Below are 26,427 nucleotides of genomic sequence, written 5' to 3'. Positions count from 1 at the left end.
TAGGGCAGGTGGCGCGCTGCCGCAGCGACAGGCGCCTCCGTTCCCAGCCCCCGGCCGGCTGCATGGAAGGGCTGGGAGCTGCAGCCGCCCGCTGCCTGCGCCGGTCCCCGCCGGCGAGCATGGGCGCAGCGCGCCGGGCCTGAGCGGGGAGCCCCGGCCGCGGCCGGCATGCAGGGCCCCGCCAGATGCTCCTTCTTCAAGGTGCTGCTGTGGGCGCTGGCGCTGGCGGCCCTGCTGCAGCTGCTCTACCTGTCCCTGCTCTCGGGGCTCCACGGCCGCCAGCAGCGCTCCCGCTACTCGGAGCTGTTCGGGGGGCGCCGGGGCGAGGCGCCCGGCCGGCCCAGCGAGCAGCAGAAGGAGCAGCTGAAGCGCGCCCTGGCCAGCGGCGGGCGGCTGGATGCCAGCGGGCAGTACCGGATCTACACGGACATGCTGGGGCCCCCGGAGCGGGCGGGGCGAACGCCCGACCTGGTGCTCGCTACCCACACCAGCCTGAGCAACCTGCACCAGCTGCAGGAGCTGCTGGGGCGCTGGCAGGGCCCGGTCTCCGTGGCGCTTTTTGCGCCGGGCCCCGCCGAGGTGCGCCTGGCCACGCTGATGCTCTACGCCTTGGGGGCGCTGTGCGGGCCAGTGCGGCAGCTGGTGAGTGCCCACCTGGTGTGCCATTCGGGGGACCTGGCCGCCTTCCCCGAGCTGGAGGACCGGGCGGAGTTTGCCCGGCTCAAGGCCTGTGGGGATGTCTTTGCCAAGCTGGCACGGGCTGGGGCGGGCCGGCGTAACTATGCCCTGGGCGCCAACGCTTCATACCCCAACAACCTGCTGCGCAATGTGGCCCGGGGCGCAGCCACTGGGCACTACACGCTCGTGCTGGATGTGGACATGCTGCCCAGCAAGGGGCTGCGTGAGGCCTTCCTGGCACTGGCTGCAGCTTTGGGTGCTGAGGGGCCACCAGGTGTCTTTGTGGTGCCCGCCTTTGAGATCCGGCACACCCGGCGCCTCCCAGGTGCCAAGGCCGAGCTGCTGCAGCTGTATCAGGTAGGGGAGATCCGGCCGTTCTACGAGGAGCTCTGCCCACGCTGCCAGGCCCCCACCAACTACTCACGCTGGCTGAACCTGCCTCTGGGCAGTTCCCTGAATATTGCCTACACCGTGGAGTGGAGGGACCCCTGGGAACCCTTCTACATCAGTGCCAACTCTGTGCCACCGTATGATGAAAGATTCAAGCAGTATGGGTTCAACCGCATCAGCCAGGTACCTACCTCACCGGCTGGGGAGGCATTTGTGCCATGGGAGCCAGCTGCAGATATATGCCCAGCCACCCCAAGAGATGGAGCGTGTGTGACCCGCGGGTGAAGCAGGTCTGGGAAGTCTCAGCCAGGTGCTCTGGTGATCACTGGGCACCTCAGGCCATGCTCACTGAGCCTCATAGAGAGCACCCAAACATGGCCCCGTGAGACACATGGGCAGGGTGTGAGGAGTGAATATTTCCTTCCCTGCAAGGGGGCTTTGGCCCTGATCCAGTCCTAGCTCAAGAGTACTTGGTGGCTAGTGGGGAGGGGCAGCACCGCCATGTAGGGGACATTGTGCTGCAGGGAGCAGGGTGGGGGATTCAGTAAGAGGTGATCTCACCCTGCAGTCAGTGCTGTTCCCAATACCCAGGGCTGCACCAGGGGGTGTTGTACACCCTGATGTGGCATCTATCCAATGAGATGTAAAATGGGCCTTGGCCCCTTGTGCTTACTAATGACCATTTGTCTCTTTTCCTACAGCTCCCATCCAGTGGAGAATTTCCACTTCCTGTCCTGAACTGTAGTGTTTGGTGAAGCTGTAAAATAGCCCCCACATCCCACACTGCATCTGAGCACTGAGTGAGGGATCCCTGTATAAAACAGCTCTAGTGCCCCACCCCAGAGGCAGCTGCATAGCCCCGGCACCGCAGAGTTGGTTGCATCTCAGCGCTGGATGAGGGATTCTTGTATAAACAACCCCCACACTCCACTCTAGAGGTGGCTGCTTTTCAGCCCTCAATGTAACAGAGTGTGGGACACTTTGGAGTCTGGTGGGGGTTACCCTGGTCTCTCCTTCACAGCTCTCATGTCCCTTTTCACAGGCATGTGAGCTCCATGTGGCCGGGTACAGTTTCTCAGTGCTGAACAATGCTTTCCTGGTGCACAAGGGCTTCAAGGTGCCGAGCGAGTTCCATGCACAGAAGGACGCCGAGAATCAGCGCAACAAGGTGCTCTTCCGCCAGTTCAAGCAGGAGCTGAAGCTGAAGTATCCTGGTTCACCGCGCCGGTGCTGATGGTCCTGCCATCTCCGGCACAGCTCCTCAGACCTGCCTTCCCCATGATCCTTCATCTGTAGCTTTGGTGTCATAGTGTTTTTGGGGGTCTCTGCCCAATCTGGGCTTGGAATGCCCCCTCCTTTCCATTGAGTCATTAACCTCCACATTGGACAGAGGTTTATAGTTAGGGGGGAATCTTTCCAGCCATATCACGCTGGATCCTTCACCTGCCCCAACCTGTTGCTGGGGTCATGGATTCCTGTATCCCCGTCCCCCAGAATACTTCAGCATTCTCCTCCCCCAGTTTCCTATTGAACCAAGAGGCTGTCAGAACCTAGGACCTCCCCCCGGCGAGCTGCCTGTGTGGGCAGAGGACAGCTGTTTCCTCCCTCCGCAGCTCCCTTATGATTCTTTCCTTCCTTGATCAGGGAGAAAGGGGCTGTTCTGGACTCAGCAGCCCCCTCTCTCTTTATGTAGATGGTTATGGGGTGGGAGCTAGTATAGGGATTAAAGACGTGGGGTGAGGAGTCAGGACTTGTGGGATCTTTCCCTTGCTAGGAGAGGAGAGTAGAGTCTAATGATTAAAGAATGAGGGCTGAAATTCAGGACTCCTGGGTTCCGTTCCCAGTTTTGTCACTGATTCTATTTGCCCTCCACCAAGTCCCCTCCCCTTTCTGCACCTAATTTTTCCCCTTTGTAAGGTGGGAATTAACGCACTGACCTACCTCCTGAGAGCAGGGGGCATGAGGCTTAATTTATGAAGATGCTCAGTGCTGCTTGGATGGGACTGGCAGAGTGCTCTTACCCCACTGTAGGAACTGGCCTGGCATTCAGTCCCCCTGAATGCGAGCCTTGGGTTAGAACAATAAACACTGTAGAGGCCGGGGCGTCTCCTCATGGCTGTGTCCTGCTGTGGCTCTTTTCTGTGGTGCTGGGGGCAGTGGCTGGAACGTGTCTATCCTGCACAGGGCTTGGCTCACTAGATATGGCACTGGTGGGTGGTGCTGACTTCTCAGCGTGCCAAAGCAGGGACCCTGCTGCGAATGCACCACATCCTGCTCAGGATGGGGAGAGGGGAGCTGAGAGCCACACAGCCCTGGCTTCTCTCCAGATACTTGAGTGATGGGGGCAGTCCCATGGATGCCATGACAGCATTGCAGTTGGGCACCATGGCAAAGGGCCAGAGGTACTGTGCTAAGGCTGCACTGGGACTGGGTGCCAAATGTTATGGCAGTGCCACGACTGGTGCTCTGGCAATGCAGCAATGGTGCTGCACCAGCTTCTGATGACACTGTCCAGGAGTCAGCAGGTCCCGTGGTACCATGGCAACAACCCAACTGGGTGCCATGGTGATGTGTCACAAGCAGGTGCCATAGCAACCACAAGACTAGGTGCCATGGCAACACCAGTTCAGGGGATTCCCCTTAGCCCAACTTTGGGTGAATATCGCTCACCTCACGTTAGGCTGTGTGCCTCCTGTTGCCATGGGAACATGCCCCATCCTCCATTAGCCCATAAGGCCCAGCGCAGTGGGCAGCAGGGAACCATAGAGGCAACGGCGCTCTGGTTAACTGGTCTCCCTGATTGGCTGTCAGAGGATGGGGCGGGGCCAGTAGTTGTGGAGTTTCCGGGTACGGAGAAGCGAAGCACTTACGGGAGGGAGGCCGCCGGCCTGGGCTCCCCGAGGTACGTGGGGCTCAGAGCAGCGGGAGAAGGATTCGTCCCAGCCTCCCTCCATGGGGTGCCGGGTGGTGTATTCCCAGCTGAGATCAATGGAAGCTGGGCTACAGCAGTGCAGCCCAAGGGGGGGATTCGCTGCCTCCCCTGCTTCTGGAGCTTGTTGGTTCCATCCCCATTGAGATCAAGGGAGAGCAGGCCGGCCCATTGCAACCCCAGGGGGAGAACTTGTGGCGGCCGACCCAGACCATTGCAACTCAAAGGGGAGAGTTGCGGCCCCGTATTGTGGGTACTCAGTGATCCATTCCCCGTTTGAAACGAACTGGGGTGCAGACCATTGTAGGCTGGGAAGGGGTGCCCTATGTCCTGCTGTCCCCCATCATGGGAACCTGAATGGCACCTTCCAAAGCAAACTTAAAGGAACTGGGAGAGACCAAGACATCTCGTGGGGGGAGGGGTGATTTGTGCTCTCCTGCTGTGTGAGGGGTTCAGTGGTACCTTCCCCAAAACGGGAATAGAGCAGACTATGTCAACTGGAGGGGGAAGTTATAGCATTGGTATGTTCCTCAGTGCTCTCAAGTGAGCAGAAGATGAGATATCCCATCCCCATCAAGGGGTGGGGGGAAGAGAGCATCTCCCAGCATTGCACGTGCACCAATAAAGCCAGCAGGGAGCTGGGTCAGACCACTGTTACAGAGCGAGCAGAGGGCTGGGAGCCAGGACTCCTGGGTTCTGTTACTGTCTCTGCCTGTATTCCCAGCCTGCTAGCTTCAGTGCCCCATGGGCCTGGACTGGGACCTGCTGTTGGAAGTCAGATCCCTGCTGTGTTGGCGAGGAGGGAGCTCCAGGCTCACGGCAGTGGAACACGGGGGTCACCGTGCTGGCTCCAATGAGGCTAGCACCCATCTCTGCAGTCATATCACATGTCACAACACCACTGCAATAGCAGCTACCAGCTGATAGCACCTCGCTCCCTGACAGAGTGACTGGGCAGCTTTGCGGGACTCCCTCCAAGGTGGCTGCACATCACAATGCAGTGAGAACAAAGAGTCATTGGCTCTGGTCTGGCCCCATGGCAGGAGGACTGACTGGTTGAGGATGTGGGCGGGGGAGGGGGAATAAGACACAGGGCCTGTCTCCTCTAGGAGGCATTGGCTCTGATCTAGCCCCATGTGATATGTATTCAGGACCCACAGGTGGAACCAGTTGTTGGGTCTCATTGTTATTCCCTTTGGAGAAGACAGCTACTTCCTTGGCCAATAGGAAGCCTTGGGGGCTCAGTGGGCTATGGAGACTGGGGTCCACTAGTTGAGGTGGCCTTGAGGCTGAGGGCTACATATTGGTAGGACTTGGAGGTTGGAGCTGCCCGTCCAGATCTATGCTCTGGGCACACAGGGGGTCCCATGGGTTGGGGGGCAGCTGTCCCTGTCCAGGCCCCCCTGCTCTGCATGTGATGGAGGAGGGCAGTGGGAGGTGCAGTGAAGTAGGACCCTCCCAGATCACCTGGCAGTAATCCCTGCCATTGATTACCCAGAGTGCCCATGCCGGTGCACCCGGCGCCGAAGGAGGCGGAGGAGATGGAGGGGGATGGGGACTCGGCACCTGAGCTGAATGGCGAAGAGGAGGAGAGCGAGGAGGAGCATAGTGCCAGCCCCTCTGAATCAGAGGAAGAAAGCTCAGGTACTGGGGTGTGGAAGGGGATATGGGGTGGGGCTTGGCACTTCATCACAGAGCGGTACTTGGGGGTGGCCCTGCTTCCTGGGTAAGAGCCATGGCCCAGCCAAGTTGGTGTCCTCTCCCCAGACTCCTGGGTTCTGTTCCCAGCTCTGGAAGGAGAGTGGGGTCTAGTGGGCTATAGGGGGATGGGCCTATGAACCAGGGCTCCTGGGTTCTATTTACCCCAAGCTGTGTGTGTGCCCCTGGGTGAGCAGGGCCGTCCTTAGGCATAGGCAGCTGCATAGGGCACCTGAAAATTTGGGGCACCACTGGGTCTTAGTGTCCACCCTCTTGTTTTCCTATCCCTGTTCTGACCCTTCCTGCAGGCTCCCACAGATGGCTGCTCTAGCCTGGTGAGTCTTCCCTGGGAGGGAATCTAGTAGTTAAAAGTGAAAAAACCTCCAGCCTGCCAGACCTATTAGCACAACATTGAAACTGTTAAAGAGACATTCAAGGGGTAATAAGCCATTTAACAGGCATTTGCCAACCCCAAGGTATATACTGACAGGTTTCAGAGTGGTAGTCCTGTTATTCTGTATCAGCAAAAACAAGGACGAGTCCTTGTGTCACCTCAAAGTCTAACAAATTATTTGGGCATAAGCTTTTGTGGACTAGAACCCATTTCATCAGATGTCCACGAAAGCTTATGCCCAAATAAATCGTAATACTGTCAGTTTCTGACTTTACTGACAAAAACAGTTGTGCATTAATGTAATATTTACACAGAACATGTCAGTCTACAGGACCTTAGTTTAAAATTTGCTTTAAAATATTTCATTAGTGAGCTGGTGAAGATTATAAAATCACATTTCTAAAAAATGCTTGCATAGAGTTTTAGATGCACAATCATCTTTAGCCTTAAATGCGTGGATCTTCAGACATACAGTTTTTTAAATAAATCCTTCAAAAGACCTCCCTTATCTAAAATACACATTTTAATTACTATAGTTAAAAAAAAAAGTGCTTCCAAGTCTTCCTGTCCTTTCTGTCCATCCCTTCACCACCTCTCCCCCCACTCCCCACTGAAGAGAGCCCTTAAAGGGACAACAGTCCTTCCCTTCCAGATAGCTGGACAAAGAGTTTCCCTTTCTTTACTTCTGACTATCCGACGAACTAGTTTTAAAAGAACCCTCCAGCAAAATCAGTACCTTAGAAAGACAAAATCCTTGTTATACCTAAAATCTTTGGAAACATATTTTTTAAAGTTGATGAAATTTCATAACCATGTCTCTTGTTATGGACATCACACAAAGTAAATTACTGTTCCCTTTTTCTAAAAGCAATGAACATTGTTATGAACACACTAAACCTCTCTGATTAATTTAAAAGAATGTCTTTATTTCAGTGAGTTAAATATGTAGTAATCTGGAATGCTGGCTTAAGATTTGAGTACATTTAAAATATAAATTCAGCTTAGAAATACTGAATAAGAAAATGTAAAACAGAGAAGAGCTGCATCATGTATTCCATTATATGTAATGTTGTATTCAGCAGGACAGCTGACTCACCCTTACTATGAAGATTTTGCAAATAAATTTCTGACAAACTTCAGGGCATATCAAAAAACCTGTGACTGACATTTTTTATTCCCAAATTTTAATGCTTTTAATTAGGTACTTTCTTCATGTCCATTCTGCATGAGGGAGAGGGCATGGAAGTCTCTGCGGGGAACTGTGACTCTCCGCCACCATGAGGCAGGCTGGGCATCTCATTATCCTTTGCTGTCAAGTCCCTCCTCCTCCTCCCCCACCAGGCTCTGAGCTTGGGCTGCCATCCGGCATAGGGGCACCAGTTTAATAATACTGCCTAGGGCCCCATAAATCCTAAGGACGGCCCTGTGGGTGAGTGTCCTGACTCTGTGTGCTTCAGTTCCGTGGGTGGTCTGTGTGTGGCACTATGCCCATGGGTGAGCATGGGCTGGAAGGTACATGTGCTGTGCCCTACAGAGATGGACGAGGAGGACTGTGAGCGGCGCCGCAGCGAGTGCCTGGATGAGATGTGTGACCTGGAGAAGCAGTTCTCTGAGCTCAAGGAAAAGTGAGTCTCTTGTTGGCTTCCCCACCCTTGACGTGCCTGTATCTCAGTGCCAGATGAGGGATCCTGGAATAAACTGCCCCTGCACCCCACTCCAGAGATGGCTGCCTCAGTTCTGGCTGCCATGGTGGGCTGGATGGTGCTGGACAGGCCTATGCTGTGCGGGGTGGGGTGGGCAGAGCAGGACCATGATGGGCAGGACTGGGTGGAGTGGACAGAGCTGTGCTCAGTCTCTGCTGGTGCACCCTTCAGGCTATTCAAGGAGCGGCTGAACCAGGTGAAGGCCAAGCTGGAGGACGTGGCGTCGGGGCGGGCGGCTGAGTACCTCGACCCCCTGGCTGTCCTGCAGAACAACATGAAGATCCGCATCGAGGTGGCTGGTGAGCTCCTGGCCCTGCCCATCTGTTCACTGTATTCCCTGCTGCCCCACAGGGGACTGGTTGCACCGCTAAGGAGTTGGGGTGCCAGGGCTCAGTACCAGGGCATGGGGGGAGGGTGGCTGTGTCCCCTGGGCTTCCTCGTCCAGGCAGGCCTCAGAGGGCAGTGACCAGCTCTAAGGGAGCAGCAAGGGTTGAAGGCTCAGGAGCTGGGGGCAGTTGGGCTTGGAGCGGAAGTGACAGGGCCCAGATCCAGTGTGCCCAAAGGTTGGGGGAGGGAAGGGCTCAGGAGAGGGGAGGATGGATGGCAGGTGGGGGAGCCTGTGGGGGGGGGAAGCAGGGGAGAGGGGGTTCAGGAGAAGCATGTGGGGGACTCAGGCCTGTGGGGTGGGGTGGGAATTCAAAAGAGGGTGCTGGCAGGCAGGCCCTGGGAGGGGGCTCAGGGGTAGAGATTCAGGCAGGTGGGGGCAAGGCCCACCTGTGGGAGGAAGGGGTGGGCCCAGAGGGCAGGAATTTCACTGGGTCGTGGGAGTGATGGCATGAGGCTGGCGGGACCCAGACTGGTGGTGGTAGGAGGGCAGGGACTTGGACCTGGAGACTTGAAGTTAGCCAAGGTGGGCATCTTGCAGGGCTGTGGCTGGGCATGGAGGCAGAGGGGCTGGTGGGTGGGCAGGGGTCACTGGTCCCCCATGGGTCATTGGTCCTGCCAGGGGTCATTAGTCCTGCCATGAGGGCAGGGGACTGGACTCGATGACCTCTCGAGGTCCCTTCTAGTCCTAGAGTCTATGAGTCTATGGGTCCCCCCTCTTGCAGGCATCTACAAGGGGCTGTGCCTGGAGGTGGTCAGGAACAAACACGAGTGTGAGCTGCAGGGAGCACGCCAGCACCTGGAGGTAAGGGCCCCCATGAACCCCCTCTACTCCTACCAGCCCCCCCAATCCCATTGCTGTGGTCCCCTGCAGGCCCCCATCTACCCCTCCCCAGCCCACGGGGCTCCCTGCCAGAGCCCCCTGATCTTGCCCCTGAGGTGCCCCATGGACTGCCCTGCTGCCACAGACCCTCCATCCATGTCCCAGCTCCAGATGCCGCATTCTGTCTGAGCCCTGTGGCTGACTTCTGCACCCCCAGCATTCCCAGGGAGCACCTGTGGGTGACACCAGCTACTGCGGGGGAGCCAGGTGGGACCAAATGAGCCAGGTGGGAGCCCACAACCTGGGGATGACATCGGGTCTGGCTGCGCCTCCAGGGCCTCCCTAGTGTTCTCTGTGCCAAGGGGGTGGGCCCATCCTGGCTGCAACCCCCAACTCCGTCCTGTCCACACAGAGTGAGAAGCTGCTGCTCTACGACAACATGCAGAGCGAGCTGCTGGAGCGAATCCAGCGCCTGGAGGATGATCGGCAGAGCATCGACATCACCTCAGGTCAGTGAGCCCTGGGGCCTCCCCTAACTCCTCCCCCGACTGCCGTTCTCCACATCTCTCTGCCTCCTGGCCATCCAGGGTGCCTCTAACCTGCTTTCACTTCAGTGTGCCCCCACAATCATCCCCAGCTTGATGTCCCCTGCCACACTGCTGCTGCCCCCCATAGGGTCCCTCCCCCCAGTCCTCAGTGTCACACACCCCTGCATCCCCATTACAAAGGCAGCCCTGTCCAAGGTCCCTGCAGCCCATAGATCAGACCAACGGGTCCATCCTGCCCAGTATCCTAGTGTTCTCGCTTTCTAGCTGTTCCTTTGTTCCATGTGTGAGGTGAGTTTGCTGGGTCTCAGCCCAGTCCCCAGGATCACTGCCCCCTCACTCCTGGCACAAACCACTCCCCTCATCCCTGTCCCCAGAGGGCACTAACGTCCCCTGCACTGGCAGCCCCAGTGGAGAGAGAGGACTGAGTCCCCTTTGCCCCCCAGAGGCATCCCTGTGGTGTGGGGGGGGGAGAGAGCAGGCTGTTGCCAAGCAGGCCCCTCCCCCAGCCCGGTGGGAGGGACTGTCCTCTCTGACCCTTGTCCTCTCCTCCTGGGTTAGAGTGGTGGGACGACAAGCTGCGCCCCAAGAACAGCCTCAAGAAGTGGGATCCCTTCCGGCCCGCCAAGAGGAAGAAAGCGCCACTTGTGTCTGATATCCTTACGCTGGTATCGCCTCCCTCTGCGGGGCATGGGGCAGGGACCATGCTGGGTTCCCCCCCCATACACACTCTGCTGGTATCCCCCCACTGGCCATGCTGGTATCTCCTCCCCCAGAACAGACCCATCCCGCCAGACATCTCATCAGCCCTGGCCCCGACCCTTCCAGTCCCAGTAGTGATATTGGGGAAAGGAAGGGCTGGGATGTCTGGCCCGGGGCTCCCCTCTCTGCGGTGCCCTGTGGCAGGGAGTGCTGTTGGCTCCTGCCTGGCTGGCTGCTACTGTTCCCGCCGCCCATCCTGATGCTGCCCCCTCCCCAAGTTGGTGTGGGAGGGAATGGGGCTAAACGATCACCATGGTTGCGTATGGCTACATGCCCTTAACGTGCCCCTCACGCCCCTACATCGTCTACATGCTGCGGGACATCGACATCCTGGAAGACTGGACGGCCATCAAAAAGGTGAGGCTGACCCACAGGACACCTGGGTCCCTTAATAACCCCCATTCCCTCGCACACCACTGGCCACCCCCGCAATGCCTGAGTCCCTGAAACCCCATCCCCCTCCGCCCATCCCTCAGCGACACTGCAGGACCTCTGAGTCCCTTAATAACCCCCACTCCCTCACATACCCCTGGCCACCCCACACAATGCTTGGGTCCCTTAAGCCCCTCCCACAAACACATGTCCCCTGGCTGCCCCACAGGCTGCGTAGGTCCCTTAATAACCACTCTTCCTACACACTTTTAGTTGTTCTGCACAATAATAATCCCCCTTCCTAGCTCTGCCGTTTGGGATCAAACATATGGAAATGAGATTATTTTCATATATATTCTTAATATGCCCTTTAAAAAGTCACCATTTACATAGCTGGGCCAGGAGCTGGGTGCCAGGACTCCTGGGATCTGTCTGTGGCTCTGGGAGCAGAGTGGGGGGGTCTAGTGGGCTAGAGTGATGGGGAGGGTGGGGCTGGGAACCAAGACTCTTTGGTTCTATCCCCAGCTCTGGGTGGAAAGTCGGGGCTGGGAGTCAGGACTCTCTGGTTCTGTTCACTGATGCTGAGTGAGTCCCTTACCCTGTGCCTCAGTTTCCCCATCTGTCTCACAGGCTAATGCTGCCATCCTTCCTGGGGGACCAGCATGGGTGGGGTCTGCATAGCTCTGTGAGCAGCAGCGGGGGTGGAGCGCACTCCCTGTGTAAGCCCCTTTAATTGTCGTCTCTCCCTACAGGCTAAAGCAGCCGTGTCGCCCCAGAAGAGAAAATCAGATGGTAAGAGCTGGGGAAGGGATAAGATATGGGGCATTTCCTCTCTAGGGGCACCAGCTCCAGTCTGGCCCCAGGGCAGGGAAGTGGCTAGCTCAGGTGTTCAGGAAGTGGGGTGCAGGGTCTTTTCATCTAGGGGTGCTGGCTCTGACCTGGGTGCTGGCTCTGACCTGGGCCCCCCTGAATCCCAGTCTGTCCCCTCCTGCCCCTTCATGTCTCCTTGCCTGCCATCTTGCTGCTCACCACCACCTTGCACAGATCCCCCTTGCCACCTCTGGTCTCCCCCACTGCCTCAGCCAGGACATGAGCTAACGTGGCCCTGCAGCTGCCAGCAGGGCCCATCCTCAGGGCAGGTCCCACTCCCCGGTATGTGGGGCTGTGCCTGCCCCCTAGCATTGACCACCTCCTTCCATCCAGTGCTGGTGAAGGTGGAGAAGCCGGGGGCCCAGTTCTCAGCCCGCTGCGAGGACGGGCGGCTGCATTACGAGGGTGAGATCTACAGCAAAGGGCAGAGCGTCATCCTGGAGGTCGGGGACGAGGCGCCCGCGCAGTGAGTGGCCAGGGACTGGCTGGCTGGAGGGAATGGGGCACGGGGCCTTTTCCCTCGAGGAGGCACTAGCTCTGATCCAGCCCCAAGGTGGGGGACTGGCTGGCTCGGGGGCAGGGAATGGGATAGCGGGTTGTTCTCTCTATGGGGGGTGCTGGCTCCGATCCAGCCCCAAGGCGGGGGACTGGCTGGCTCGGGGGGCAAGGGATGGCATAGGGGGCCATTCTCTCTATGGGGGTGCTGGCTCGGGGCAGGGAATGGAATAGCAGGCTGTTCTCTCTATGGGGGGTGCTGGCTCCGATCCAGCCCCAAGGCAGGAAACTGGCTGGCTCAGGGGGGCAGGGAATGGGATAGGGGGCTGTTCTCTCTATGGCGGGGGGCTGGCTCAGGGGGCAGGGAATGGGATAGGGGGCCGTTCTCTCTATGGAGGGGGCTGGCTCAGGGGGCATGAAGTGGGATTAGGGGGCTGTTCTCTCTACAAAGGGTGCTGGCTCCAATCCAGCCCCAAGGCGGGGGATTGGCTGGCTCAGGGGCAGGGAATGTGATAGGGGGCCATTTTCTCTAGGGTGGTGCTGGTTCCAATCCAGCCCCAGGGCAGAGGGTCTGGCTGGCTCAGGGGGCAGGGTATGGGATACAGGGCCTTTCCCCGTAGGGAGTGCTGGCTCCAATCCAGTCCCAGGGCAGGGCAGGGGGACTGACTGTGCCCCCTGCTTTCCCCCGCAGGGCAGTGATCACGGCTGTCAGCACTGGGGAGGTCTGGCTGCGCCGGGAGGATGGCACCAAGACCAAAATCTACGTCTCGCAGCTGCAGAAGGGCAAGTACTCGGTGCGCAAGGCCTGAGCGGGCCCTCTCGTGGCTCAGCCCTGCGGCTTGGCACAGGCCTCCTCCTGGAAACCAACGGCCCACGGACTCTCCCCGGCACACCGAGTGGCTGGACTTGCTCTCCCCTTGCACTAGGACTCAGATGGAGAGGACGCTGGGGCCCTGCCCTGCGGGGTGTTCCCATGGCCAGCGCTTCCGCCTCAGATCCCTGCAGACAGGCCAGCACGAGGCTTCACTGCTCGCTTCCCTCGCTAGGACTCTGGTGTTTGTAGCAATCTTGGGGGGCTGGCACGTAAACCCCGGTGCCTGGGGCCATTGTGCCCCCCAGGGAAATAGGGGTGCTGGTTCCTGGGGCTTCAGCAGGAAAAGCCCTGGGCCTTGGCCAGCCCCCTGGAAGCGTTCACATCAAAAACCAAGTGAAACATACAAAATCTTGGCCCTTTGATTCATTTCAGTGTATGCTGGGGAATGGGGAGTGAGACATGGGGCTTTTCTCTTCTAGGGAACGCCAGCTTCGTTCCGGCTCAAGGGTGGGATGTGGATGGGGGGTGAGAGGGGGGTCCCCTTGCTGGGGCACAGAGGGTTCCCAGCTCTAAGCCTCCTCCAAGCTGTGTGTGCCGTCCCTTGTCTCTGAGCCCCGCCAGAACAGCTGGCCACAACCCCTTGGGGCGGGGGGGGTCACTGCAGCATCAGGGCACCCCCTTACTCCAACCAGCTCTGATTCTGGGACACACACCCTGGCTTCTTTCCCTCAAGTGGCAGCACCTTTGTGACACCCCCTCCCCCACAACTCTCCCAGCCTGCACTGTTGCCCCTTCTCCAGCCTTCCTTCCCCTCGGGAAAGACAGCCCACCCCCACCCACCCCCAGGCCCTGGCCAGACCATACTGCTGGGATCTGCTCATGTGGCTGACAGCCTGGGGGCCTCATGTCTGGGCCATGCCCATTCTCCAACGCCTCTCCCAGCACACCAAGAAGCGCAGCTGCCTGCACCCCTCCACCTCTCCTCAGCAGAGCAAGGGGGAAGATGAACGGGGGATCCCTTCCCTTCCCTTCCCTTCTGCATGAGCCCAGCCAGAGCTGCACCCCAGCTTCACAGGCTCTGGAGAGACTACAAGGGCCTTAGGGTGAGTGGGACTGGGTCACACGGGCGGATCTATCACAAACCTGGGAATCCCACCTCAATCTCCTTGGTTCTGCCCGTAGTGGACTTTCAAACCCTCCTGCCAACTGCCCACTGGGGGTCTGTACTAGCCCCTCCCCACATCAGGGCTTTAGCCTGCCACCCCAGAGTTGTGCAGAGAACTGATCTGGATTGCAACACCCCACTACCCTCCCCATGGCTCAGCTCTCTTCTCTGCATGCCCAGCTGATTGGGGTCTGGGATCCAGGACTCCTGGGTTCTATCCTCAGTTTTGGAAGGATTGTGGGGTCCATTGGCTTGTGGAGGAGGGTTCTGGCTGGAAGCCAGGACCCCTAGGTTCTCTTCCCAGTTGGCTGTCTGACAGTGGCAGAGTCTCCTTCCCTGTTTGTGCCTCAGTTTTCCTCCCTGTATTGGAAGCCTCCCTGATGTCAGGGTGAGGGGATAGGGCATCTGGGCAGGCTCTTGGGTGGGCGCTGGGGACAGATATACAACCCAGGATAAACCAAGTCCCTGGGGGATGGTGCCCAGGACCCTTGGTGTCTGGGGGTGGCCAGGCAGCTGCCAGGTTTGGCTGGCGGCCCAGACATGCTCAGAGCCCAATGCATCTGAGTGCAACGTGAGAGTGAAGGGAATAATGAATTAATAACGATGCTGCAGGCAGCGAAGGGGTAGTGGGAAGGGGGCACTGCCAGGTAAGGGCTTGTGGTGGGGGCATTGGGATGGGGCACTGAGGGAGTCGGAGGGGGGCACTGGGGACTCCCCCAGGCCGAGCCGCGATGTCAGCTCCGTTCACATCAAAACTTCACTCCTGGGAGGGAGGGAGCAGCCCAGCAGCTATTTATAGCTCAGGGTCTGGGAGTAGGGGGGCTGAGATGGAGGGTGGGATCTGGGAGGGAGCTGAGATCGGGGAGGGGAGCTGGGATCTGGCTTGGTTCTGCTGGATTTTCCATTTCTTGCTAATTCCCCCCCTCCATTTCCCTGTGATTTTACACACCTGGCCTGCAGCTCTGAGATTGACCTTTCTCTCCCATCTGGAAGAGGAATAGGGTCTCTAGTGCTTAGAGCAGGGTGCTGGGTGCCAGGCCTCCTGGGTTCTAGCCTGGCTCTGGGAAGAGAGGGGTCTAGTGAGTGAGAGCAGGGGGCTAGGAGCTAGGACGCCTGGGTTCTATTCTTAGCTCAGGGATTGGGGTCTAGTGGGGTACAGCAGAGGGGCTGAGAACCACTCCTCCTGGGATCTATCCGCATCTCGCTTGAGCAGCACCCTTCTCCGTGCCTCAGTTTACCCCTGTACAAAATGGGCAAGCTCGGAGGCTGGTGTCTGTTCCCCTCAGTTCCCCCTGCCCGGGGGCTGGGCTGCTGGCTGATTAGATCTGCGCCCCCGCATGGGCTGTGCCAGCCCCGAGAGCTTTGCCTTGGAAACGTGACTGCGCCGCGGCGGGGGGGAGCCCGTCTGTCCCTGCCTGGGGCTGGCTCAGCCCGACCCAGCCCTGTGCCAGGGCTGGGTGTGACGGTGAGTCAGAGCCGCCGCGCGCATTCCTGGCCCCGGCACAAACCGCTCCCCTGTCCCGCGGAGCCGGGGCACTGTGTAGCCGCTGCCGCAGCCCGCCCTGTGTAGCAATCCCCTCCCGGTACAAACAGCCCCCGCGCACCACCCCAGAGCCGGCTGCATCTCAGCGCCTCGCCAGGGCTCCTTGCCCTGGGGAGAAGCATATTCCCAGCAAGGGCCACGTGGGTCTGAGTCGTGCCCTTTCCTGCTCCTCCTGCAGCTTCCTGGTAGCGTTTCAGGGCTGGCGTCAGGCTGGGCCGGGCTACCCCGCACTCAGCCGCCCCTGGGGGGCCCAGAGAAGTTGGTACCGGGGAAACGGGGGAGGGTCCGCTAAGGGTTAACAGCAGCTCCTGTTTCTGGCAGAGGGAGCCCGTCTCCCCAACCTGGTCACCCAGCCGAGATGGAGCCCCCGGACCAACCGGACGGGTATGGCAGAGGGGCCTGGGGACACGGAGGTGGGGGGAGCCAGGACTCCTGAGATCTGTCCCGGGGGGGAGGTAGTGGGTTAAAACAGGTGGGGCTGGGAACCCGGACTCCTGGGTTCCATGCTCTGGCCCTTAGTGCTAGGGGCTCCCTACCCTCCTCACAGCTCTGTCTCCCTCCTCAGTCTGGGGTGTGGCCCTGTGTACGATGTCCCAGACCCACATGCCTTCCCCCAGCCCAGGCCAGCACGGGGGTCTCTGAACAACGTCAGCCTCCTGGATCGTCTGCTCCTCACCCAGTCTGTCTGGCTGCAGCTGAGCCTCAACTCTGCCACCGCCCTGCACATCCTGCAGCGTGAGCCCCCAGGGGTGAGGGCTCAGGGGTGCCTCTGCCCTGCTGGGCTGGATACTGGGAGAGATGGGTCCATTGGGCTGATGGGGGGTGGGTATCATGCAGGATGAGCCCCTGCGGCTCATCTGGGGAGGGGAATGATACTGGGCTGGATGGATCCATTGTTCTGACTAGGGATGGGGGACAAAACCTAGGCTGGATGGGTCTATGGGTCTAATGGGGGGAACCCATGCTAGATGGGTCCATGGGGCAGATGGGGGGGAACCCATGCTAAATGGGTCTAATGGGGGGAACCCAGGCTTATTGGGTCCCTGGGTCTAATGGGAGGGGAACCCATGCTAGATAGGTCCATGGGTCTAATGGGGAGAACCCCATGCTAGATGGGTCCATGGGGCGGATGTAGGGGGGGGGAATCCTTCACTGGATGGGTCCATGGGGCTGAGCAGGGAAGGGGGTGAATATCGGGAAATGTTCCAAGTCCCCAGCCCTTGCGTAGCCCCTGGTGATGGGTGCCCCATTCTTGCCCCAGACATTCCTGGTGCGCCAATCAAACACACGCCGATGCCGAGTGCTCTGCTTGCGGCTCCTAGATGACTTGGCCCCGGCCTTCGTGGCTAGCTACTGCCTGCAGGAGAGAGCAGCAGGTAGGAACGCATCTGCACTGCCCTGTGGCCCCCAGGGAGCGCCACGCCTACACACAGCCCTGCGTCTGGGGCCCTACTGAGCCCCCCAGCTCCCTGCAGCATGGTGCCCCCTAGCGCTGCACTTGGCCAGTAGGCAAGTACTAACTGCCAGGGGACAGCGCCTCCTAGCACCGCAGGGTCTGAGGGTCCTTCTCTTTGCAGGCATCTCTCTAGAGGGCTCATCTTGGAGCTTCCCAGACCTGCTGCACCTGGTGGCCTTCTACTGCCTGAGCCGGTGAGTGGGAGGACAGGCGGCACCCCAAAATCTGAGCCCCCAAGCTCCAGCTCTCCCTTGCTCCCAGTAGACTGAGATCCTGAAGTGTCTAGGGCAGTGGGGGACAGCGGAGGGGTTATAGGACAGAGGGCGTTGGGGCAGCCCTGGGGGAGAGGGTGGGACAGAAGGGAATTGGGGGAGAGGGCAAAGGACAGAAGACGATTGGGGGAGTGCTCTTGGGGGAGGGTGAGGGGCAGAAGGGAATTGGGGGGAGTGCTCCTGGGGGAGGGGGGTCAGAAGGGAATTGGAGGAGTGCCCCTGGGGGGCAGGACAGAAGGGAATTGGGGGGAGTGCCCAAGGGGGAGGGGCATAAGGGAATTGGGGGAGTGCCTCTGGGGATGGGGGCGGGACAGAAGGGAATTGGGGGAGTGCCCTTGGGGGTAGGGGTGGGACAGAAGGGAATTGGGGGAATGTCCCTGAGGGAGGAGGGAGCCCTGGGACTGCTGTCAGAGTCTGATGCACTGTCCCCCTAGGGAGGTTCTCCCGCTCGCCCTACGCCTGCCCCAAGCCATCCAGCAGGCCTTGTCGCACAAGGAACTGGAGGCCATTTCCCACCTGGGGCTCGGTGAGTGACACCCCCCCACAGCCCTTCCCCCTGGACCCCTCCCTCAGCCCCCCTCCACACACATATCACAGTGGCCCCTACACTCCTTTCCCTGATCCTTCCTCTCGCTTCAGTCCCCCGGGTCCCTCCCTGCCCGTCCTCTGTGCCCCATTTCCACCCCATTGCCCCCATCCCTACAGCCACTCCCCTTCCCCATCACCCTGCACCTCCTTCCTGAACCTCCCAGGTAGCTGGGAAATCCCTCCCCTCCTTTCCTTCCCTGGTTCCCCTCCCCCCGGCCTGGGGCCAGATTGGAGCCGGCACTCCCTAGAGGGGAAAGGCTCATATCCCCGCTCCAAGCCAGCCAGGTCCCCATGTTGGGGCTGGATCAGAGCCAGTGCCCCCTAGAGGGGAAAGGCCCCATGTCCTCTCCTCAGTGCTGACCCCTTGTTTCCTCCACCCCCCGCAGAGTTCTGGAGCTCTTCTCTCAATGCCAAGGACCCCCCGGAGGCGCCTGAGCCCCCACTCTGTGGGGATGCTGCCCCTGCAGCTGGCCAGCTGGGTGCGATCCCCACGCGGAGCCCAAGGGAGCTGGACTGTGGCCTGGGCAATGGGGCTCTGGGCTTCCTGAACCCCCTGTTCCAGAGCAGGGATGGGGGCTTGCGGCGGGATGACTTCAAGCGCAGCATTAAAGTGCGGGTGTCCACTGAGACCTCCAGCCCTCTCTCACCACCCCCCAAGCCACCGCCCCCCATCCCTTCCAGCCAGACAGGGATGCCCCCCACCCCGCGCCAAGAGCCGGGCCAGAACTCACTGCTCAGCGTGTCGGGGTATCGGGTGCCCCAGAGGGCTGGGGAGCCCCTTAATCCCAAGCCAGCTGGGATCAGCCTCCCATCTCTGCAGGAGCTGGACAGCGGGTCCCCCAGTGGCTCAGAGAGCGAGGGGGGTGGGGGTCCACGGGCCCCCTCACCTCCTGCCCAGCGCCGCCCCCGTACCCCTTTGCGCTCCATGAGCGATGCCGTCCTGGCAGTGCTGGCCCCTGAGAAACAGCTGGCACGGGCCGTGGAGGGGCTGGCGCGGGACCGGAGCACCAGGCTGGGAGCCAGCGTCCAGGATTTCCTGACCTTAGTGAGGGGTGGCGGGGGGGAGTGGCAGTCCAGCCACGAGCTGCTGAGCCCCATCCGGACCTTCCTGACCCACACCAAGACTCAGCTGCTGCAGAGCCCAGCCCTGGAGCTGCCGAGCCCCACGCTGCTGCCTGATCACAGGCTGGGTGAGTGGGGCTGGGGAGAGGGATCCAGGATGTCTGGGTTCTATTCCCAGCTCTGGTATGGATATGAGGTCTACTGGGTTACAGCTGTGGGGCTGGGTTCTGTCCCTGGCTCTGGGAGGCGAGTGGGGTGTAGTGGTTAGAGCAGGGGTGGCTGGGAGCCAGACTCCTGGGTTATAAGAAAAGGGTGGAGTCTAGGGGGTTGGGGCGAGGGTGAGCCAGGATGCCTGGGTTCTATTCCCAGCTCAGGAAGTGGAACGCAATCTAGTGGGTTAGAGCTGGGGGCAGGGGAGGAACCAGGACACCTGGGTTCTATTCCCAGCTCAGGGAGGGGAGTGGAGCCTAGTGGGTTAGAGCAGTGGGGCTGGGAGCCAGGACTCCTGGCTCTGTCCCTAGCCCACGTAACTCACTCCTACCCCACAGACGCTGTGCTGGAACGGGCCCTACATCGTTGTGTGCTGAAGCCCCTCAAACCAGTGCTGGCGACCCGTCTGCGCAGACTACGCGTGGCAGATGGGTCCCTGGGCCAGCTCCGGGAGAACCTGCGGCTGGTGCGGGAGCAGGGCCCTGGTGCCTTCCCAGCACGGGCGACCCTGCCTAGCCCCCATGACACCCAGAGGGCACGGCGCAAACTGCTGCAGCTTCTGCGTGCCTATTCGCCCAGCACCCAGGTGACACTGCTGCTGCAGGCCTGCAAGGGTGTCTACCGAGCCATGGGGGCAGCCCCGGGTATGGATCCCTTCATCCCTTCCTCCCTCCCCTCCCTCGCCCATGTGATGCTGCTCCTGCAGGGCTGCAAAAGTGTATGCAGAGCCATGGGGAGCCCCCACACAGCCTTCCCGACCAGCCTAGCCTGCATGGCCCCCCTGCCCTCCCCCAACCCCCTGCTCTTCCTTGCCCAGCACCCAGGCCTAGGAGGGCATCTCTGCAGCCATAGATCTGTCACCAAGTTCGGGCAACCCTAATATGGCCCCTTGTTCCCCAGCACCATCCCCATATCATCCAGCCTGGTCTCCCTCCCTCATTTCCAACCTACTCATTCCCACAACATCCTGATCCTCCCCCCATCTCCATACCTGTCCACCCCCAGAACCGACCTCTGTGCCCCTCCCCCACCTCACATAGCCATCCTGGTGCCCCCCCACCCCTCCCTCCCCAATCCCCCTGCCTGTGCACCCCACCCCATGCCTCCCAGGCTTCTGGGATCCCTCCCCCATCCCTGCCCAGCCTGTGCTCTCCATGCTGCCCCCACCCCCCTGCTGCTGGGATCCCCCCTCCCTCAGCTCGTGCTCCCAATGCCGCCTGCCTCCCCTACTGCCAGGACCCCCCCCCAATCCCCCCTATGTTCCTGCTACATCCCTACTAGCACCCACTCGTCCCCTCTTCCCCCCAGATGGGAGCTATGGGGCGGACGAGTTCTTGCCGTTTCTGAGCTTCATCCTGGCTCAGTGCGACTTGCCCCAGCTGCTCATGGAGGCTGAGTACGTGATGGAGCTGATGGAGCCCAGCCAGCTCCTGGGAGAAGGTAAGGGAGACCCCTAGGCCGCCCACTACCCCTTTTCCTTGTCCCCCTGAGCCAGCCAGTCCCCTCACCTTGGGGCCAGATCAGAGATGGTGCCCCCTAGAGAGGAAAATCCCTGAGTCCGTTTACGTCTCAGGGGGAACCCACCTAATCATCTCAACGTGAGCTCCCAGTGCGGGATTGTGGCCAGAAGGGCTAATGTGATCCTGGGGTGTGTAAACGGGAATCTCGACTAGGAGAAGGGAGGTTCTGTTACCTCCATGTGTGGCGCTGGTGCGGCCGCTGCTGGAATCCTGCGTCCAGTCCTGGTGCCCACAATGCAAGAGGGACGCTGATAAATTGGCGGGCTCAGAGAAGAGCCGCGAGCATGACTAGAGGCTCAGAGAACGTGCCTCAGAGTGAGAGACCCCAGTAGTTCAATCTGTTCAGTTTAGCAGAGAAAAGGCTCTGAGTGATCCCAGTCTAAGTACCTACGTGGGGAACAGAAACAAGAGAGCAGACGGCTCTTCGGTCTAGCAGCCAAAGGCCTAGCAAGCACCAAGGGCTGGAAGCTGAAGCTGGACAAATTCAGACCAGCAATAGGGTGAACATTTGTAAGTGAGGGGAATTCACCAGGGGCAGAGCCTCCCAAGGGCTGGATTCTCCCTTGCTGGCAGTGTCTAAAGCAGGGTGGGCTGTTTTTCTGAGGACTGCGCTAGTTCCTCCAGGAATCAATTCAGGGCAGCCCTGTGCAGAGCGGGGGGCAGCCTAGAGAATCCCCATGGGCCCTTCTGGCCTGACAATCTCCGCCCCATCTTCCCCCAGGGGGCTATTACCTGACCACTCTCCAGGCCAGCCTGGCACTGTTGGGGCATTTCCATGAAGAGGAGCCGAGGGAGCTGCGCCCCGATGTCCAGAAAGCCCTGAGCTGGCGGCACCAGAGCCCGTCGGGGCAGCCCCCTGGCAGCCCGTGCCAGGTATGTGGGGAGGTGCTCTGGGGGGAGTCATTGACGGGGACTCCCTGCTGCCCACCCAGTCCCTGCCCCCTCCCCTCCCTGCTACCCACCCAGTCCCTGCCCCCTCCCCAACTCTCCCCTGTCTACTCTCCGCTCCATCCCTACCCCCTTGGTCACCCCTCCCCGCTGCCTGCACAGTTCCCCCCATCACCCCTTGCACCTGCTCAGTCCCTATCCCCCATGTCATCCCCATCTGCCTCAGTGCCCACTCAGTCTCTGCCCCCATCCCAATTGATTCCTGCAACTCTTAGTCCCTCCTCCCTCCTCCCCCCCACATGCCCACTCAGTCCCTGACTTGCTCTGCCTTCCAGGACCCACAGCCTGAGAAAACCCAGGCCCCCTGCAGTGAGTACCACTCCACCACACCTGCGCTGGGAGCCCAGGGGATGGCGGAGCAGCTGTGGGGGCACCCCACAGACAACAGTCTCCCTCTGCACCCTGAGGGACATCACCAGCCCCAGGAGCAGCCAGCACAGCACTGCCACCCCAGGGAGATGGGACCCGGGCCGGGACCCACACACAGGCTGCTCCGCAAAGGGGCTATCGACCTGGACGAGCCCCTCTGACCTGGGATGCCTGGTTCTGTCCCAGCTCTAGGAGGGGAGTGGGGTCTAATAGGTTAGAGCAGTGGGGCAGGGAGTGAGGTCTCCTGGGTTCTAATCCAAGCTTTGCTGCGACTAGCTTTATGACCACGTCCCTCTTTGGTGCCTCAGTTTCCCCTTCTGTAAAACAGGGTGAATAAGACCTGCAGCAGCGTGGAAGGGATGTCTGTCCCAAGTAGCCCCTCCCTATTCTACTCTCAGGGGGAAGGGATTCTGGGGGAGCCTTTTCCTCACTCTCTGGAGGTGGGGCAGGGAGTATCAGCTTGTGACAATCACTCCTGATTTGAATAAAAGTCAGTTAAATTGCAAAAGAGAGAGCAAGAGAGAGAAATTCTTTCTCTAGTGACACAGAGGATCAATGTACATACACCAGGGGGATTTGCTGGCACAAAAACCTCTTCTGCTGATGCTATTTTTGTAGGGCCTACTTAATTAAATATTTCTTTGTGGAAAAATTATTTCATTTTTTATTCTCCCAAAAGCGACATGTCTGTTTGTCTGAGGCCTCAAATTTACGAAGTTCATATATTACAAGAAAAGGAGTTCTGTAACAAAATGCTCTTGTATCAATATTATTGTAGGACCTACTTTATTTACTATTTGTAAAAAAAAATTACTTTGTTCGAAGAGTGGCATTCTTTGTTTTTAACTCGAGTCTGTTTGGTTTTTTTTAATTTATTTTCTGAAACTCTAAATATATGTTTTTGATAAATACAATGCTCTGGAACACAAAACTCTCCTGTTCGTATTATCGTAGGGTCTGCTTTATTGGCCGAACAACATGCAATCTGTTTAGCTGTCTCTATCTGTAACAAGATAACTGTTGAACACTGTGTACAATCAATTCCAATGTTTCCAGGAACGTTCTAGGCAGCAATGGGCCAGAGCTGATGGATGTTGATGAAAATCAGAGAAACCAAAAGGGGAAAATGGGAGGCCCCTGGAACCTTGGCATCCAATAGCAAAGCCACAGCTTCAAGCCCCTCTGCTGCTGACAACGATTAACACCTTCCAGCACAACACCCCACAGCTTCTCAGCTCTGCCCAGCCTCCAGGTGGAATTTGAGACATTGACACCCTGTGTGGCTGAGCTCCTGGACAGACAGAGAAGAAATTAAAATGATGGGAGAGGAGCAGGGACAGAAGTGCCTCTGGCATGGGTGGAAGTAAGGGGGCTCTGGTGTGAGGGGAAGGCAGACAGCCAGACCCCTTGGTGGAGGGGATAATGGGGGCTCCTGGTATGGGGGAAGGGGGCTGACAGAGCCCATGGTGGGAGGGGGAATGGGGGCCCCTGGTATGGGGGAGGGAGAGCAGACAGCCCTTGGCAATGAGGAGCTTGGGGGAGGAGCAGGGAACCTGTGAACAAGAGGGGGATGGAGGGTGGCACCCCGGCAGCTGGGGACAGGAGAAAGAGGAATGCCAGGAGCCCTGGTCGGGACGATGAGCTCGGCCAACACAAGCTGTGAAGCGGGCGCCCTGGAGGGTTTCACTGCGGTTTTCCCCCAAGGCGCCATGCCCAGCTCTGTCTTTGGCTGGACACCGAGGCTCTGCGCCCAGCTCCCCGCTGTCGGGCGAGGGCCTTGCAGCAATGCCACAGCCTCAGGGACGGGCGTAGTACCCGGGGCAGAACCCAGTGGAAGGAAAATTAGGTCCATCTGGCGGGGCAGGCACGGGGGACACTGGTGTCCCCTGCTGCTGCTGCTTAGCACATCACAGGCAGCAGCTGCCTGCACTGAGTGGGGGGCCTGGAGTCTGGCAGAATGTGAGGCTTTTGGGGGGAAGTAGGGCTCCGGGGGATGAGGAGGAGTGTGGGGTTGGGGGAGGCAGCCAGACTGGAGGGATGGGCCCCACTGACTGCACGGAGCTGGCACAAGCTGTGGGGCCAGGTCCCCCTGGCCTGAGCACTGCCCCCCCTTTGGAGACAGACAAGTCATGAGTCATCGGCTGACTCCTAGCCGAAGGGCCCTGAGTCATCACTCCGCTGTCCTAGAGCCCAGCCCCAGACATGAGTTCAGAGCGGTTCTCTCGGGTATCCCAGCGCTCCCCGGACAGGGACTTTCATGCTCCCCATACCCCCTGTTACTCCGTCCCTGGGGTCCTTCTAATCCACACAGTGCCCCACAGTGGCCCAGTTGAGATCCCTGGGGCCCATCTAGGGGACACGTCCTTGGGTGCTGAGCTCTCTAAGGGGTAGGCCAGGCCCCCGCCCTCCTGCTCGGGATAAGGAAATATTTGGAGTCAGATCCTTTCCCTCTAGGCCATATCTGAACACTTCTATTGCCGGGCTGAGGAGTCTCTCATGAGCTACTGCGGGGCCTGGCACAAGGCAGGGATGCTGCCGGAAGGCTGGCCGAAGGCCTCAGCCCCCGCCAAGCCATGCTAGGTGGATTCTAGGGCTGCTGGCACGGACTTGGCCCACGACAGATACGTCCATCATCTTCGCTCCACAATGATGGGACTTTCTGGGCCACGCAGCCTCTTGCGCTTTTGTGACGCCACCTGCCAAACTGCATCTACACTGCATGCAAGCTCAGCTGGGGAGAGCCCGCAGCCCAGACTGGATGGGAACACTCCCACCCAGGGTTCCCTCCTCTCCCAGCTGGGGAAGCATCCGGCTGCAGTTTGGGTAGGAGTCTCCTTTGCCCCAGCCCTTCCGACAGGAACTATATTTCTGGAGGCATCTGTGCTCAGCTGAGGAGCCCACCACCACGTAGTTCAGGGCAAGAAGAGTTGCTCTGCTGGAACTCAGATCAGGGCACAAGGCGGCCATGTTCTCCAGACCGGTCATTCCAACCAGTCCGTTCCCATCACCACAGACAATATGACCACGCTGTAAACAAGCAGGGGGAGGGAGCTCCTCTCTTTTCCATCCCCTTGGCCTCAACAGATGTCAATCCACCCACCCCGTAGCTTCCCATAGTACTAGGACACAGCAAACAGGACAACATAATAGTTCTCCTACTGGCACCCACACGGCAAAGGCAGTAGTGGTTCCTAGATCCTCTTGGTTTGTCCACTTGTTGTCCCATCCCATTCCTTCTGCTGCCAGGGCTCCTCTCACAGAACAAGAGAAGGGCTCGTTCCCCCAAGCTGTCCTCTCTCCACCTGACCACTTGGTTCTTGGCTGAGTGTCAGGACTAGAAAGAATAGGCAGTGCGCAATCAGGGACACAAACTTTCTTGCTCAGCAGTAGAAAGGACTGCATAAGAATGGGCCACATTGGGGCAGACCAATGGTCCACCTCGCCCAGTAGCCTGTCTCTGATAGGGACCAGTGCCGGATGTGTCTGTAGGAATTAAAAGAACAGGGCAATTATCAAGTGATCCATCCTCTGTCACCTAATCCAGCTTCTGGCAAACAGAAGGTTAGAGACACCCATGTGATGAGGCTGTGTTCCTGACCTTCTTGGCTAATAGCCACTGATAGATCTATCCTCCATGAACGTACCTATTTCTTTTTGAACCTAGATATCTTTTTGGCCTTCACAACATCCTCGACAATGAGTTCCACAGGCTGATTCCACGAGGAAAGTGGGCAGCTCCGAGTGGAAAGGATCTGTGGCTTGGTGGGACCAGCTCAAGCTTGTACCCGGGCAGTCTCAGGTACCTGACAGTCTGCACTCTGTACGACTGCTGAAGAACTTGGGTCTCTGATGCTGCTCTCTCAAGGTGCTCTGGGCAGCAATCAGTGCCCCCCCACCGCCATGTAGACATTTTGTTGGTATTCTCCCACCATACCAACTCCCCATTTCCCTGAGAGTATTTCCACCTGGAGTGGAACCTGCCCCAGTCTGGGACCTCAGTGCAGTGTGAACAGGTCTGATTAAGTCACTCTTTGAACCATGCTCTTTTCTTCACTTACCCAGGAAAGCCCCCTGTCCTGAAGCGATAATGCCAGCAGGAATGGTGGGGGAACTACGGGCTTTTACAGCTGACCCTCCTTATACAGTTTTGTTCCCAGACAAGGACTGGCTCAGGCCACACCCTAAGTTCATACCCAGAATTGTGTCTGAATGCCATCAATACAACTCACGCCATCCATTTACCCAAGTGTCACATGAGGACCTGCCCCTTTAAGGCCCAGGAGGCTTTGGGCCAGTCAGCCCTGTTCAGTTAGCTGCAGCCTGCTGTGTGTGGGACTTAAGAGGAAGGAAGCCCAGCAGAGCAGAGTGGAGCGTAATGAGGCGGCGGTGGCAAGGTGTCTGGGTGTGGCTGCTTGGGGAGGACCCCAGGAGGGGCTA

At 59.0% G+C, this 26,427-nt stretch overlaps 3 protein-coding genes across 8 annotated transcripts; all 3 read left to right on the top strand.

Moving 5' to 3' along the window:
• Positions 1-156: 156 nt before the first annotated feature.
• B4GAT1 (beta-1,4-glucuronyltransferase 1) lies at positions 157-3,181 on the top strand. Its single transcript, XM_030569151.1, has 2 exons — positions 157-1,251; positions 2,111-3,181. The coding sequence occupies exons 1-2, from the start codon at positions 169-171 to the stop codon at positions 2,300-2,302; spliced, it is 1,275 nt and encodes a 424-aa protein (XP_030425011.1). The 5' UTR covers positions 157-168; the 3' UTR covers positions 2,303-3,181.
• Positions 3,182-3,869: 688 nt separating this feature from the next.
• Positions 3,870-13,270, top strand: BRMS1 (BRMS1 transcriptional repressor and anoikis regulator). Its single transcript, XM_030569150.1, has 11 exons — positions 3,870-3,970; positions 5,496-5,641; positions 7,624-7,714; positions 7,964-8,091; positions 8,902-8,981; positions 9,412-9,508; positions 10,106-10,198; positions 10,599-10,663; positions 11,431-11,470; positions 11,882-12,014; positions 12,735-13,270. The coding sequence occupies exons 2-11, from the start codon at positions 5,503-5,505 to the stop codon at positions 12,850-12,852; spliced, it is 984 nt and encodes a 327-aa protein (XP_030425010.1). The 5' UTR covers positions 3,870-3,970; positions 5,496-5,502; the 3' UTR covers positions 12,853-13,270.
• A 103-nt stretch (positions 13,271-13,373) lies between these two features.
• On the top strand, positions 13,374-26,227 carry RIN1 (Ras and Rab interactor 1). 6 transcript variants are annotated; one of them, XM_030569148.1, is made up of 11 exons: positions 13,374-13,960; positions 15,887-15,949; positions 16,131-16,314; positions 16,827-16,941; positions 17,143-17,215; positions 17,728-17,819; positions 18,268-19,071; positions 19,492-19,797; positions 20,462-20,593; positions 21,395-21,546; positions 21,897-22,906. In XM_030569148.1, exons 2-11 carry the CDS (start codon positions 15,924-15,926, stop codon positions 22,149-22,151), a joined length of 2,139 nt encoding a protein of 712 aa, XP_030425008.1. In that variant the 5' UTR covers positions 13,374-13,960; positions 15,887-15,923; the 3' UTR covers positions 22,152-22,906. The 6 variants fall into 6 exon arrangements, 5 of the variants coding, with proteins under 5 accessions (XP_030425008.1, XP_030425007.1, XP_030425006.1 ...); XM_030569147.1 differs by having other exon boundaries at positions 13,374-14,669; XM_030569146.1 differs by lacking the exon at positions 13,374-13,960 and having other exon boundaries at positions 14,713-15,949.
• The last annotated feature ends 200 nt before the right edge of the window (positions 26,228-26,427 follow it).

The sequence above is a fragment of the Gopherus evgoodei genome, chromosome 7 (assembly GCF_007399415.2).
Source record: "Gopherus evgoodei ecotype Sinaloan lineage chromosome 7, rGopEvg1_v1.p, whole genome shotgun sequence".
NCBI classification, from domain to species: Eukaryota; Metazoa; Chordata; order Testudines; family Testudinidae; genus Gopherus; species Gopherus evgoodei.
This window is presented reverse-complemented; position numbering and strand designations above follow the sequence as displayed.